Source organism: Rosa rugosa, chromosome 2 (assembly GCF_958449725.1).
Source record: "Rosa rugosa chromosome 2, drRosRugo1.1, whole genome shotgun sequence".
Taxonomy (NCBI): Eukaryota; Viridiplantae; Streptophyta; class Magnoliopsida; order Rosales; family Rosaceae; genus Rosa; species Rosa rugosa.
Window position 1 is genome coordinate 2,436,402 of NC_084821.1, and position 12,677 is coordinate 2,449,078.

The 12,677-nt window shown below is 35.7% G+C and overlaps 1 protein-coding gene and 1 long non-coding RNA gene across 5 annotated transcripts; both read right to left on the bottom strand.

The window, feature by feature from the left end:
• Positions 1-1,386: 1,386 nt before the first annotated feature.
• LOC133733998 (uncharacterized) lies at positions 1,387-5,272 on the bottom strand. Of its 4 annotated transcripts, XR_009858004.1 has the most exons (9): positions 5,004-5,272; positions 4,424-4,576; positions 4,106-4,143; positions 3,300-3,345; positions 3,087-3,195; positions 2,922-2,993; positions 2,651-2,701; positions 2,468-2,535; positions 1,387-1,943 (listed from the first exon to the last, which is right to left on the bottom strand). It is a non-coding gene; the product is annotated as an uncharacterized LOC133733998 (long non-coding RNA). The 4 variants fall into 4 exon arrangements; XR_009858002.1 differs by having other exon boundaries at positions 2,651-2,993; positions 3,087-3,184; XR_009858001.1 differs by having other exon boundaries at positions 2,651-2,993.
• A 2,551-nt stretch (positions 5,273-7,823) lies between these two features.
• On the bottom strand, positions 7,824-10,989 carry LOC133733272 (protein NRT1/ PTR FAMILY 7.1-like). Its single transcript, XM_062160915.1, has 5 exons — positions 10,948-10,989; positions 10,221-10,374; positions 9,915-10,132; positions 9,124-9,683; positions 7,824-9,021 (listed from the first exon to the last, which is right to left on the bottom strand). The coding sequence occupies exons 1-5, from the start codon at positions 10,981-10,983 to the stop codon at positions 8,157-8,159; spliced, it is 1,833 nt and encodes a 610-aa protein (XP_062016899.1). The 5' UTR covers positions 10,984-10,989; the 3' UTR covers positions 7,824-8,156.
• Positions 10,990-12,677: the final 1,688 nt, after the last annotated feature.

Genomic DNA, 12,677 nt, shown 5'->3' on the forward strand with positions numbered 1-12,677 from the left:
GATTTACTTGTATTTCACCAACTTTATTCAAACGCTGCAGTGGAAACTTCCACACAAAACAATACAAAAACATTGTTACTTAGGTCAATGTCATCGACATCATATTAGTGACCAACGAACTAGAAACGTTCACTTAACAATGTATCATTTCTACAGAAAATGAAAATTGAAGTTTATTTTAGTGCCAAATGAAAACGCAACCTTCTAAAATGCTTATCTGTTTCTTCAACCCTATTTTGCCAACCCTCCCATATGAATTCTTCTAATATGGAGAGAGATTTTTATTCACTCATCAACTTGAAATCCCACTTTGCATTCATCTACCCATATGAATCCTCCGCCATGGCAAGCAACCTGACCATCACATGAAATTTGAAATATTATCAAACCCCCAAGTATCACGGTTCACGGTTCAATTTACGTCGAACGAGAATAGATACTACCACGCCACAATGATTATGCATAAATTACCTTGCTCCCCCCGCAAAACCAATACGGCTTGCCATAATGTTTGGATATTCCTCTTGATATTTATTATATGTAATTAAAGTCCTTAGGAAGCTGTCTTATTAACGATCTCTGACTTGTATGTTTGGATATTCCTCTTGATATTTATTATATGTAATTAAAGTCCTTAGGAAGCTGTCTTATTAATGATCTCTGACTTGTAGGTTACGTACACTAACGAACACTTGAAAGTTTGATGAAAGATATATAAGTTAAAATAGTCGGTTCGGCAGTTGCCTATTCAAACTGAGGAACACTTGCGGAAGTTTCATTTTAATCATAAGTTCACACGGTCTGTTTGCCAGTTGCCTATTCGGCCATAATACAATTACGGAATTTTCATCTTCATACAGAAGTTCATACGGTCTGTTGGGCTGTTGCTTGTTCATTTATAAATACATGTATATACAAGCAAAAGCAGTGGAGACTGTACATTGTTTTGGTCCAATTAGCTGAATGCAATCAGAGACTACTACTCTCACACCTTCAAACTAGAGTAAATTTCTGTCATACTTCCCCCTCACTTACCAACCTAACAACCCAAAATCAAACCCCAACACACGTCTCAGTTTTGAGTTTATTTTTGGACCCTGAACGCTGCAAAAACACCTAACATGGACCACATCATGAGCCTAAACCTCGCCCACATTAGGAAATGAGGGTTTTCAATGAAACAGGAACTAAAACAACTATACGATCATACAAAACGGAACGAAATAGGCATCCTAAATGCAGCTATACTATAGTAAGGGTTAAAGAAAATGAATGATCAAGTTGATGACAAAAAGTCAATCTAAACCAGTCGCTCATTTTGATATGGTAACGAGATTCTCAGCAAAGATTTGACTTGATTCTAAATCAGAGTTCGTATTTCGTTGATTGGATGAAAAAGGGACTAATTCCCCTACTTAAATTTGTATTTGTACACGATAAAGTAACAATCATAAGTTTTTTTGACAATCATTACTGATCAAAACGTTAACCAAAGATGTTATGAAGTTTATACATATTACAAAAGCCTGTATTCTAACCGAACATGCAAGTTGACACACTTTCAAAAATGAAAATTCTTCACACACATTACAATGTCTCACTCTCAGAGGCAACATGCTTGATCTTCATTTGTTTCCATGATATCATTCATGTTATCCTAGAGCTCAGATGAAGCTTCATCCATCGACTCAAATCCAGCAATCAAAACTCAAAAACACACTAATACTGAGATTTAGGAAGTCAAGTTGAAATATGCAAAAGCTGAACACTTTTTTAATGAAGCTTATGCACAGAAAAATTAGAAATTTGACTACTTGGAAGTCGAAAGCTGACTTGGATTGATTATGCAGCAGCAAGAAGCCAAGAGGATGATGTACGATTTGCCTGCGCTAATCTTTTTATGCACAGAAACCATAACTCACCAAGCTTAAAGGCTCAAGAAACTGAGAGAATAAACAGAGGAGATTATACCATAATGAAATAGCATGAATATTAAATGAATGAACAGCTAATATAATATTGAAAAGAAACATTCTTTATTTATGTTCGTTTTGTTGAGCTAACCACACTACAAATTGTGTGTATTCACGTTTAATTTAAATCCAATATATACAGTTTCTATACTTGTTACTATGCGTTCGACACTTGTTACTATGTAAATGAGGGTAGAAAGCTTTTTGCTTAATCATAAAAGTTCGACTGAACTTGCTGGATCTTTAGTATAGGAGTAACAAAACCTTGTCATAAATGGGGATAAAGTAAATTAAATGTGTGAATCAAATATAGTGAACTAAATTTTGGGACGCAAGCCTTAAAGTAATTAAGAGCAATTAAAGGGAAAAAATTGAGATATGTACACGGACTCGACTTGGTAGGAGGGACCCAGCTTGGTTAAGGTCTCTTCATTGTAAATTAGACATTATGTTTCATAAATTGAATGAAAAAGGGATTAAATTTGAATATTAACCTTTTGAATGCATTCAGCTATTCCATCATCACGGACCTTATTCCCCTATTAATCAGTAACATGAAACACTACAAAAACACACCATCCAAGCCAAGGAAATCAGCCACAAAGAAGCCAAACTGACCTCAATTACACCAATTGGAACTGAAAACCTAAAACCAAAGATAGTAACAATATACTCACTTTATTCCACGCGAACCATATAATCTTCTTATAGCAGTCCAACCACATAACCTATATTAGTAAAAAATAATTGCAATCTTGCAATTAAGAAAAAGGAAACCAAAAATTCCATCCATTTATAGCTCATACAAATTGACTGCCATACAAAATGACCAAGCTGCATTTTTCCTGTGTCCATGAGTTTTTTAGGGGAAAAATAGGTATCTTCATTGTAAATCAAACGTCATATTTCACAGATTGAAAGAAGAAGGGACTAAATTTGAAGATTTACCTGTTGAATGCCTTCAGCTATTCCATCATCAAAGAGCCTATTCCCCTATTAATTAATCAGTAACATGAAACACTGCAAAACACACCATTCAAACCAAGGAACGACTCAGTCACAAAGAAGTCAAAAATTGACCTCAATTACAGCAATTGGAACACAAATCCTTACCAGCCATGAACTAATCCCCATCTGAAGAAATGTAAGCCTTCTTATAATGAGACTTAAATAATTCAAAACCTGAACCACCTCTAGCAAACTTGCACCATCTACGGCAAAACTTCCCAAAAAAAAAAATCAATAAACATAAAAACCAAACAATTAAATGTTCAGATAGCGATCCTTTTGAAATGTTTGCAGAGACAATTCAAGAAATTCAATCACCTTAATCAAACTGGCTTTCCTGCCCGAGGCATTATCAACTGCAACTCTACAAATCCAAATAGCCAAGAAACCAAATCAGAAAACCATGCTACAAAAACACTAAAAAAATCATAATTTCAGCTAAATGAACATCAAACTTTCAAGAAAACAAACAAAACCCAATTTTTCTGGACAACGACCAAGAACAATAACACGTGAGAAAAAAAAAATTTAAAACTTTCAAACGCAGGAGACTCAAAACAAACAAAATGCTGTTACAAACATGATCTGACGATAATCAATTATCTTATTTTCACACTGATTTAGGACCCAGATAACTAAATCCACAACCACCCAAGTAAACCAAACCTTCTATCACTATATTCACCTCGCATCCACAACCACCCAAGCAATCCAAAAGATCCAATGGAGGCTGCATACTGTTACCTTGTTTAAAATCTAGTGTGTGATTATAAAGTGTGAAGCTTTGATTATGGTGTTTTTAATTTCTTAATACTACAATGTTGCTAAAAATAGTGAAACTATTCAGTTAAAAACATGGATAACATTGGAAGAAACTGAGTCATTAGAGTTTGATACTCTTCACAATTTTAATGGATGCAGGTAATCTCAAAGCTAAAGTACTGAAGTACAAAATTAAGTGTATTAGAAAACAAACAATATGGAAAAGTACTTATTCAATAAATGGTTCTAAAATGAAACAATACTGTTCATTCTGTAAAACAATCAACCACGAAACAATCAAGTTGAACAGATTTAAAGGAAAATAGACAGAATTATCTCGATCATAGCACAAAACCCCTCACCTGGTTGGTTTAGCACGATTATCTTCAGTCACCAATTCCTGTAGAGGAGAAATTGTTATATGAGAAGTTTAACATTAAAATCTGACATGGTCATTTCAAGTTTCTATCAATTGATCGCTACAAATATATTCACATATTTCAAACAAAAAAGATCTCTAACATGGATTGAAAACCTGTTAGAGATCTCACATATTTCACAAATATCTCACATATTTCAAACAAATTCTGGAATCATTTATAAATACCTCAATAGAGATGAAACTCCATAAACAAGTGCAGAATTCATAAACAATTACAAATAGGATTCGTTTCTTTTACCTCTATAGAAAATTCTGATCGATGCTAAAACTCCATATGTAGTGGGATCACAACATGGGCTTGAGCTAAAAGATTTGCATCCTTTGGTCTACTTTGTCCATAACGAACATATACTGATACAGATCCAGGTTGCACATGAGATTCAATCTCTGCCTGCAAACACAATCAAAATGTTCAAAGTAGCTCTGACATCAAGGAAAATCTTATCAGACTGCACATGACATTCTGATGCATAGAGCAACGAATAGAATAAGCAATCCAGAATCAAATACGTAATCAAACCCCGAGAACATAAATAATCAAAATACAATCCTCAAGAATTAGACGGTTTCAGAGAGAATCACAAAACCCATTGAGCAATTACAAAACCATTGATCAAGCTCATCTATTCTCTTTGCCAAAACAAACAAAAACAAAAATATTATTGTTTAAAAAACCTCATCTATTCTGGTTGATGAATCAGAAAACCTACTCAGCAATAACAAAAATCACTTCTGCTTGATCAATCACATCACACAACTAATTGAAACCACAATATACGAACACCTTGTTATTGACAGGGTAAAGTAAAGCAGCTTACCCAAAGAATGCGCCGCCGCCAATCGATTGACTTATTCGAAATCGCGATGGGTCAACACCTTCTCATTCACGAATCGGGGAGGTGAATCCAATTCGAGGAGCTGAGTCAAATTGGGGGAGAAGGATAACGATGACCGAGATGACGATGAGAGAAGGATACAAAATTCGGGGACGATTCCAAGGAGAACGCTCGATCTGGATCTGAGATAGCCCGAAGACTCTACGAACAGAGGTAGGGTGAATCGAAATGGGGACCTATCACGTGCGCCCATGTGCATATACATCTCTGTCGTAACCGGATGTCCAGATGCGGACCATGCGGTTACATAACCGCGCGTGTCGGTCACGCGCCCCCTAACGGCTTGGTGCAGGTGGACCTTGGTCCATAGAAGTCTCTTCGCTAATATTATTTGCACACTTGTGTCCTGATAACCTAATTGCAAGCGGAACTCTCAATTGAATTAGCTAAGCCATCCCATCTAGCACGTGCTATAGCTAGCTAGGGAAGTTCATAATCATTTATAACAGCACAAGGGATCCTATGACCTCGATTGTTGATGCATATATTTGATGTGATAACACTAACAATATGGGAGAAGCCAGCTATATAATAATCCGTAGCTCGCCATATATAGTGGGGTTTGGTACGTGCATATATAACAAACTAGACCAGCTAACTAGAGTAGAAGCAGTACTACTGTATAGTTGTATATTTCGTGGATTTTTGAAGTTCCACGCGTGCATGGTTGACCCCAAGTCTATACAAAGCTCACATCATTGAATAAACTTTTTGGAGACACTAAGGTGTGCCCAATTGATGTTTGGTCAATTTTCATAGTGCCCACTTATGAATCAGTCCCAGCTAGATTTGATTTGATATTGAGATTTTAGGACTTGAGGCAGCGCATGATGTTTGGTCACTTCATCTGAAAGAAACAATATATTCCTTAAATTTACCATTAATTGTTTTCTTAGGATTTCAATTCGATTATCATGTTGACCAATATGTAAATATGGTCAATCATTTTGCACCCACTTGAACTCCTTGAAGCGGTCGAGTCCAAAGCTAGCTGCACTATGGGGGCTGTATTCAATTTAGATTTTAAAAGATTTTGTTTGAGTTTTTATAATCCATAGATTTACTTAATCCATGGATTGTTTAAATTCTATATGGACTCTGATTGATTCTAATGGATTGATTTCCTGGTATTTGTTTTGATTTTACAAGTCCTAATGATATTTTTGGTAGGTTAATTTTTTTTCTTCTTCTTTAAAAGCAATGGATGTATGGATCCAATTATAATGCTATATCAATGACAAAAAAGTGTGTGTGTGTGTGTGTGTATGGCAATGTACCATTCTTTATGTTGTGTGTAATGATATATGAATAATAAGAGAAAACTAATCAGTCAAAATGTTACACAAAAAATAAAGTAATAAACTAAAATTTATTTCATATATAATTTACAAAAGAAACATGCGTGTATGTATTATCTTAACAATACCATTGAAAGTGAGCTTAATTAGCTAGAAGGATTAAAAATAAAAAAAATTATTAGATGAAAGCAGAGGCAGAGGAGGATAGTGGGAAGATAGGTCTAAGACAAAATGGAGGAGTGTCACCTATTGAGAGCTGTTTTTTTTTTTTGGTGAATAGCTTCTTCATTTTTTGAGTGAGAAATAATCCATCAAAATCTCTTGAGAAGTGGTTGGATTGTTTTTGAGTTTTGATATGTATAAAAAGCACTATAAAATCCTCCAAAATCCAGCATTTAATAAAATCCTTAAAAATCTGTATACTTTTGAATATCTGCATATTTGAATGGATAATTCTAAATCTTAATTGAATACATCAAGATTTTAAAGGATTATTTAAAATCTCAATTAAATACCCATAGACTTTCAAAATACAAAAAAATCTTGTAGACTCTTAAATGAATACACCCCCCTAAATTTCCTATAGAAGTAGTATATATCAATATATATATATTACATTCATTTTCCTAAACCATAATCCAGAAGTTAGGACTTTTGAATTTTTTTTTAATTATTAAATGTATTTGAAAATAAAAATAAAATCTTATGTGTGATGCATGATTATATTGTACATGTAGCCTATCATCAAGCATAACCAGCTTAGACTCTGTGACCGTTCCGGCCACGCCACGGTCTCTCTGAAGTAACCTTTAGGTGTACTGGAGTACTCAGAGCTTCCAACCTAAGGCAAGCTTAGTTTCGGTCATGTCTAGACGCACCGTCACACACTCGTCAAACAATCCTTCGAGTAAGGGTCATCTCTATAACCGATGCATATCAATCCCACATCGGAAACAAGTGAAGCATCCAACCCTCAAGTCCTCTATATAAGCCAACTCCCATAATATCTAAGGTACGCATTTATTACTCACCTACTGTTACTCTGTCAATGTCAATACTAAACTGACTTAGGAATCAGAGGAGCGAAGACCGGTCACCTAGTCTCCTTCTTGAAGCTTGTGAGTTGTACTTGACAGGTAATCGCTGCATACCTTACCAAATCAACCCCAAAGCTTCGGATTCAGTGTTAGCCGAACATTACTTTCACTAGCCCCCGGCCTGGGCAGTAACAATGATTTTTATTGAGCAAACGTAATGTACAAACTGAATTTTAACAATGCCTTAATTAGCCTAGTACTATTTAGTCTAGTGCCATAAATTTCTACATCGTAAGTGGGAGTTCTGAGGTCGTGAGTTCAACTAACAGAAGATTAGTAATTGCACTTGTGAGTTGTAATCTGCTAAAAAAAATGCTATAATTAATTTAGAATAAACAGGCACTTGATCTCTAATCAAATGTCATTGATTCCATTATTATCTCTGCCAAAACTTTGAAACTTACAAGAAAAATTATCAAAGCTAGCTAGCTGCCAAACCCAAGCAACAAATTATTTCTAAAGCTTATTAATTACCTTTCCTACTGCAAAATTAGGAAAGCAATCATCCCTTGTACCCAAATCTCTTTGGATGCTAATAGAGCCTGTGACAAGGTCATTCTTTCTTCTAATTCTGCAACAGGATTATTCTACAACTTCTGTTCCATATGATAAGAAACAAAGCTAGCTGGGCTGCCTACAAGTAAACGTACATCGAGTTATAAAAGCACATAATTAAGTATCTAAACTTTTTTGAGCACCACATCTTCTTGGCTTTCCATGATTTGAATTTCCTTCTCATCAGAGTCTTGGAGGTTAATGCATTTATACCACTTTGCACAATACACGTAAATCACAAAGTCAAAAGCTGCTAGTACTGCAAGCAGGAAGTAGAACCTATCCATATGACCTGTATTTAGATCATCTGGGATCCATCCTGGGCTTTTACCTCTAGCTGTAATTCCCATCACCATTATAACTAGCAAGCTGCTCACATAATTCCCAAGAGAAATTGAAGCCATGCATAGTGAACTTCCAAAGCTTTTGATCCCATCTGGGGCCTGACCATTGAAGAATTCAAGTTGACCCACATACATAAAGACTTCAGAAGCACCAACAAGAACATATTGTGGAATTTGCCAGAATATGCTTAGAGAGCTTATCTTCTCACCACGGACCACATGTTTGAGCCTTGCAATCTCTGTGGCACCAGCTGCAACCATTGATAACATTCCGATAAGGAGCCCGATTCCCATTCTTTGAAGCTCGGTTAAGCCTTTAGGGTTTCCGCTTAGCTTTCCAGCTAAAGGCACGAGAACTTGGCGATAGATACCAGTGCAGATTAGAACACTGCATATGTCAAAAGCAGACATGCTAGCAGCTGGGAGGTGAAAACTTCCAATGTCGGATTTCATCACATTACCTTGTTCTACGAAAAGGGAGGCCATTTGTGTGAAGACGACTGAGTAAATTATGGTACAAAGCCAAATGGGTAGCATTTTCATAACACATTTAGCTTCTTCAACTTGAGTTACAGTGCATAACCTCCATGGATCATTTGGACCACGTAGATCATGATTTGTTATTGTTGCTGCCTTATCCAAGAACCTGAAATCAAAATTATGTACTAATTAATATCAAGTGTTCTCTAATGAACTAATAATTAAGTATTTATATTAATTATTATGGTAAGGCACAGTAATATCTTACGCAATCTCATTACTGTGAAAAATCTTTCTGCTTCCTCTGATGGCAGATTCTGGTCCTTCCACTTCATACAAGTCCCCTGAATTGGAAGGAACGACATCCCATTTTCTAGCAGCAGCCACAAATACCTGAGCGACACGTGGCAAAGGGTTGCCACACGGTTTTAAGTACCTATACCCTGGTGTCCCCAACAAAAAGAACAATAGGGCCAAGACAGCAGATCCCAATGACGCCACAAACCCAATAGTCCATCTGCCTGTATCCTCGTAAAAAACCAATATGGTGTTCGAGAAAAGAGACCCAAGATTGAGTGCAAAGTAGAAATAGGAAAAGAAAACTGCTTTCGAAGCTATTTCTTTAGGGTTTGCCTCATCAAATTGGTCTGATCCGAAGGTTGCTATAGTAGGTTGGTACCCACCATATCCCAATGCAACTAAATATATTGATGAGTAAAAGATAGCAACTCCAATTGATGATGTGGGCGAGCATACTAGTTCCTCATCTCCACAACCAGAAGGATGGAACAAGAAGAGCCAAGACGTCAGTGATAATAGCACCAATCCCTGAGAAATTAGTTGAATGTATGGAGTCAAATCGTAATCCGACAATAACATAACAAGACAACAAAAATTAACGTTCCCTTGCGTTTCTTGGCCGGAAATTTATTGAGACCATTGATTAGGTGAACGCGATCACGTTTGAATGTATGGTTTAGATGGATCGTATATGTGGCAACATGAAATCACAGATATCATAGAATACCTAACTACTTGAAAATGAGGAATAATGTTTACCAGTAGAAAGATGAGCTGAAAGACTGCACATGTTAAGTAGCGGCCCCAATAAGAGTCACTGAGAAATGCACCAATTAGGGAGCACAAATAAACAGTTCCAGTCCACTTGCTCACACTGTTTGCAGCAACGGCATTCTCTTGATCAAGAACTCTGGTCAAGAACAAAACTAAGTTCACACCAACACCAAAGAAAGCTAGTGTTGCTAGCCCCTGATTCACTGCACAGATAAAAACAGAGTCATATATACTCGAGTTAATCAAGTTAAGATATAATGATCTAGTCTCTGAACCTCTATAATTTGGTACCTAGCAAGAGACTTGCAAAAGTCCAGCCTCCTGTGCTCTTTCTGATAATGGACGCCTTGGTTTTAGCAGTTGTCCCCTTCAGTTCATTTTCATGGAAGTTTCTACTCACAGCTTCTGATTCTCCATTGGTCTTATTGTCTTGATCTCTCACCTCCTTTAGAGAGAATTGAAAAGAAGTTAGAATTGCATTTCTTAATACTAACCTTTTTTTAATATTGAAAACTATTTGAAATAATAAATTGAAATGTTGCCCATTGATACATATGAAAGACAGCTTATCAAGTATCAACATAAGAAATCCTCTATTTGATCTTAAAAGGGCTAATTAAAGCTTCATGAGGACAATGTAGAGATTAAAAAGCCATATTTGAGACTATACAAAATCATGATTGGTCTATATATTTATGTAATGGTCAAACAGGGGCCAAATACCACATATAATAATAATTAGTAATAAGAAGTTTCAATAGATGGTAAAAGCCAGAAGAGGTATTTTTTTTTTTTTTTGGGTCATGTTAATTAGTATCGCTAGATAGAAGTTACCCCAGCCTCTAGACTCTAGTGATAAATAATAAGAACCAAAACTGGGATTTCAAGGTAACTAGCTAGGTAGTTGGACTAAGCTACAAACCTGTGGTCCTAGAAGATTGGTCACATTGATGAAAGTTGCTACCTATTTCTGGAACAATAGTTACTTGATAAACACAAATAGTCCTACTTCACTAACCTCATTGGTGCAGTTGAGAGAATCCACAGTAGGCATTGAAGTTTCTTTCTACAAAATATCCATGGATAAATATCAGAAATCATGAAGCTGAACACAAATTTAAAGAAATATATATTTCAATTTTAGAGGAAACAGAAAACATAATCAATGAAAGAGGGAGATGATATGATATTGTGCGTGAGCTATAGCTTTAGACATGTAAAACAATGGGAACGAGAATATATAAAAACACATTTAACATGGTAAAATTATATTGAACAGCTAGCTGGAGGAGAAGAGCTAGAGCTAGAAACATATATTACACATAAACAATAACTAACTTACTTCTCTTCAACAGGCAATGGGGTTGAAGAAGATATATTGCGGACTACTTAGAGAAAGCAAGTACTTGGATGGAACCAAGAGAAGAGTTGAGAAGAGTTTGTTGTGAGGATCCAATATATATAGCTATAGAAAGAGAACGATAGCTAGGGGTGTACTAATGGGAGGAGAGCTAGAAGTCATTATCATTTTCATTTACTACTTTATACTTTTGTTACCAGACAAATTTTATAAGGAAAAGCTGAGAAATAAGAAAATTTAATATTGGTGGAATAGGGAGAAGGAGAGGTCAGCTTAGAAGAGTCTCTGCCACAAATTAGGTCGTTTTTTCCATGAATGGGATTTGTTCCCATGTGAAAATGACCTGTTGATAAAATGATATCTCACTTGTTTATATATAGATATTTGTTTCTCTTTCGTATGCTTTAGGTTCTTGTGTGATAATCTGTCCTCAATATCACTTTGAATTTACATTTTATATATTATATTATCTCAAAACTTATTCATCACCAAGCATAACGAGCAGTTGTTAAACAGTATTTCTAAAAGGGAAAAAAAGAAGAAAAAGAAGGAACAAACAACAGTCTTTTACTCTAACACTATTTTGGCACATCAAGGAAATGGATTAGCCGTTTATGTGTACATACATTTCGTCAAATGCTGTAGTCTAAAAAAACCAATAGCAATGTGTGTCATAAATATTTATATCTTTTTCTTTTCATCAGCTAAGGACATTTTATGAAGACATGTTTCACCTTAAAGTTTCAATTAATAACTATTTCCGTATACAAAAGAACGACTAGTTTCAATTTTATTTTATTAAAAAAAAAAAGAACTGAAAAATAAAAAGCAACCATTTCACTTCAAATGATATGCATGAAGTGATATCTCAACTTACTCCGAGTCTTAATTAATTTTTGGTTCTCTAATATTTTCACGAGCTGGCTCACCACTATTTTTCATTCGGCAAAGTTATCAATTTTAATTAATGGCTCTTCCTAAGGTTTTTTCTTTTGTGCTCAAGGTATTAGGCAAGGGGATCATTCTCTCTGTTGAGAATATATACATCCCACATGGAAAAAATGGGACATTGCCTATGAGTTTATAAGGATTTGAGTCACTCCATCTATTGCCAATTGGTTTTGGATGTGAACCTCATATTACTTTATCATGGTATCAAAGCGGGTTTCCCACATGTGCATGCCTAACGGCCACACAGGCTCCACGTCACCCGAAAATTGTCCACGTGTATGGCTTGAAAATTCGCCACACGTGCGGGGGCGTGTTGAGAATATATACATCCCACATGAGAAAAATGGGACATTGTCTGTGGGTTTATAAGGGTTTGGGCCACTCCATCCATTGCCAATTGGTTTTGGATGTGAACCCCAGATTACTTTATCACTCTC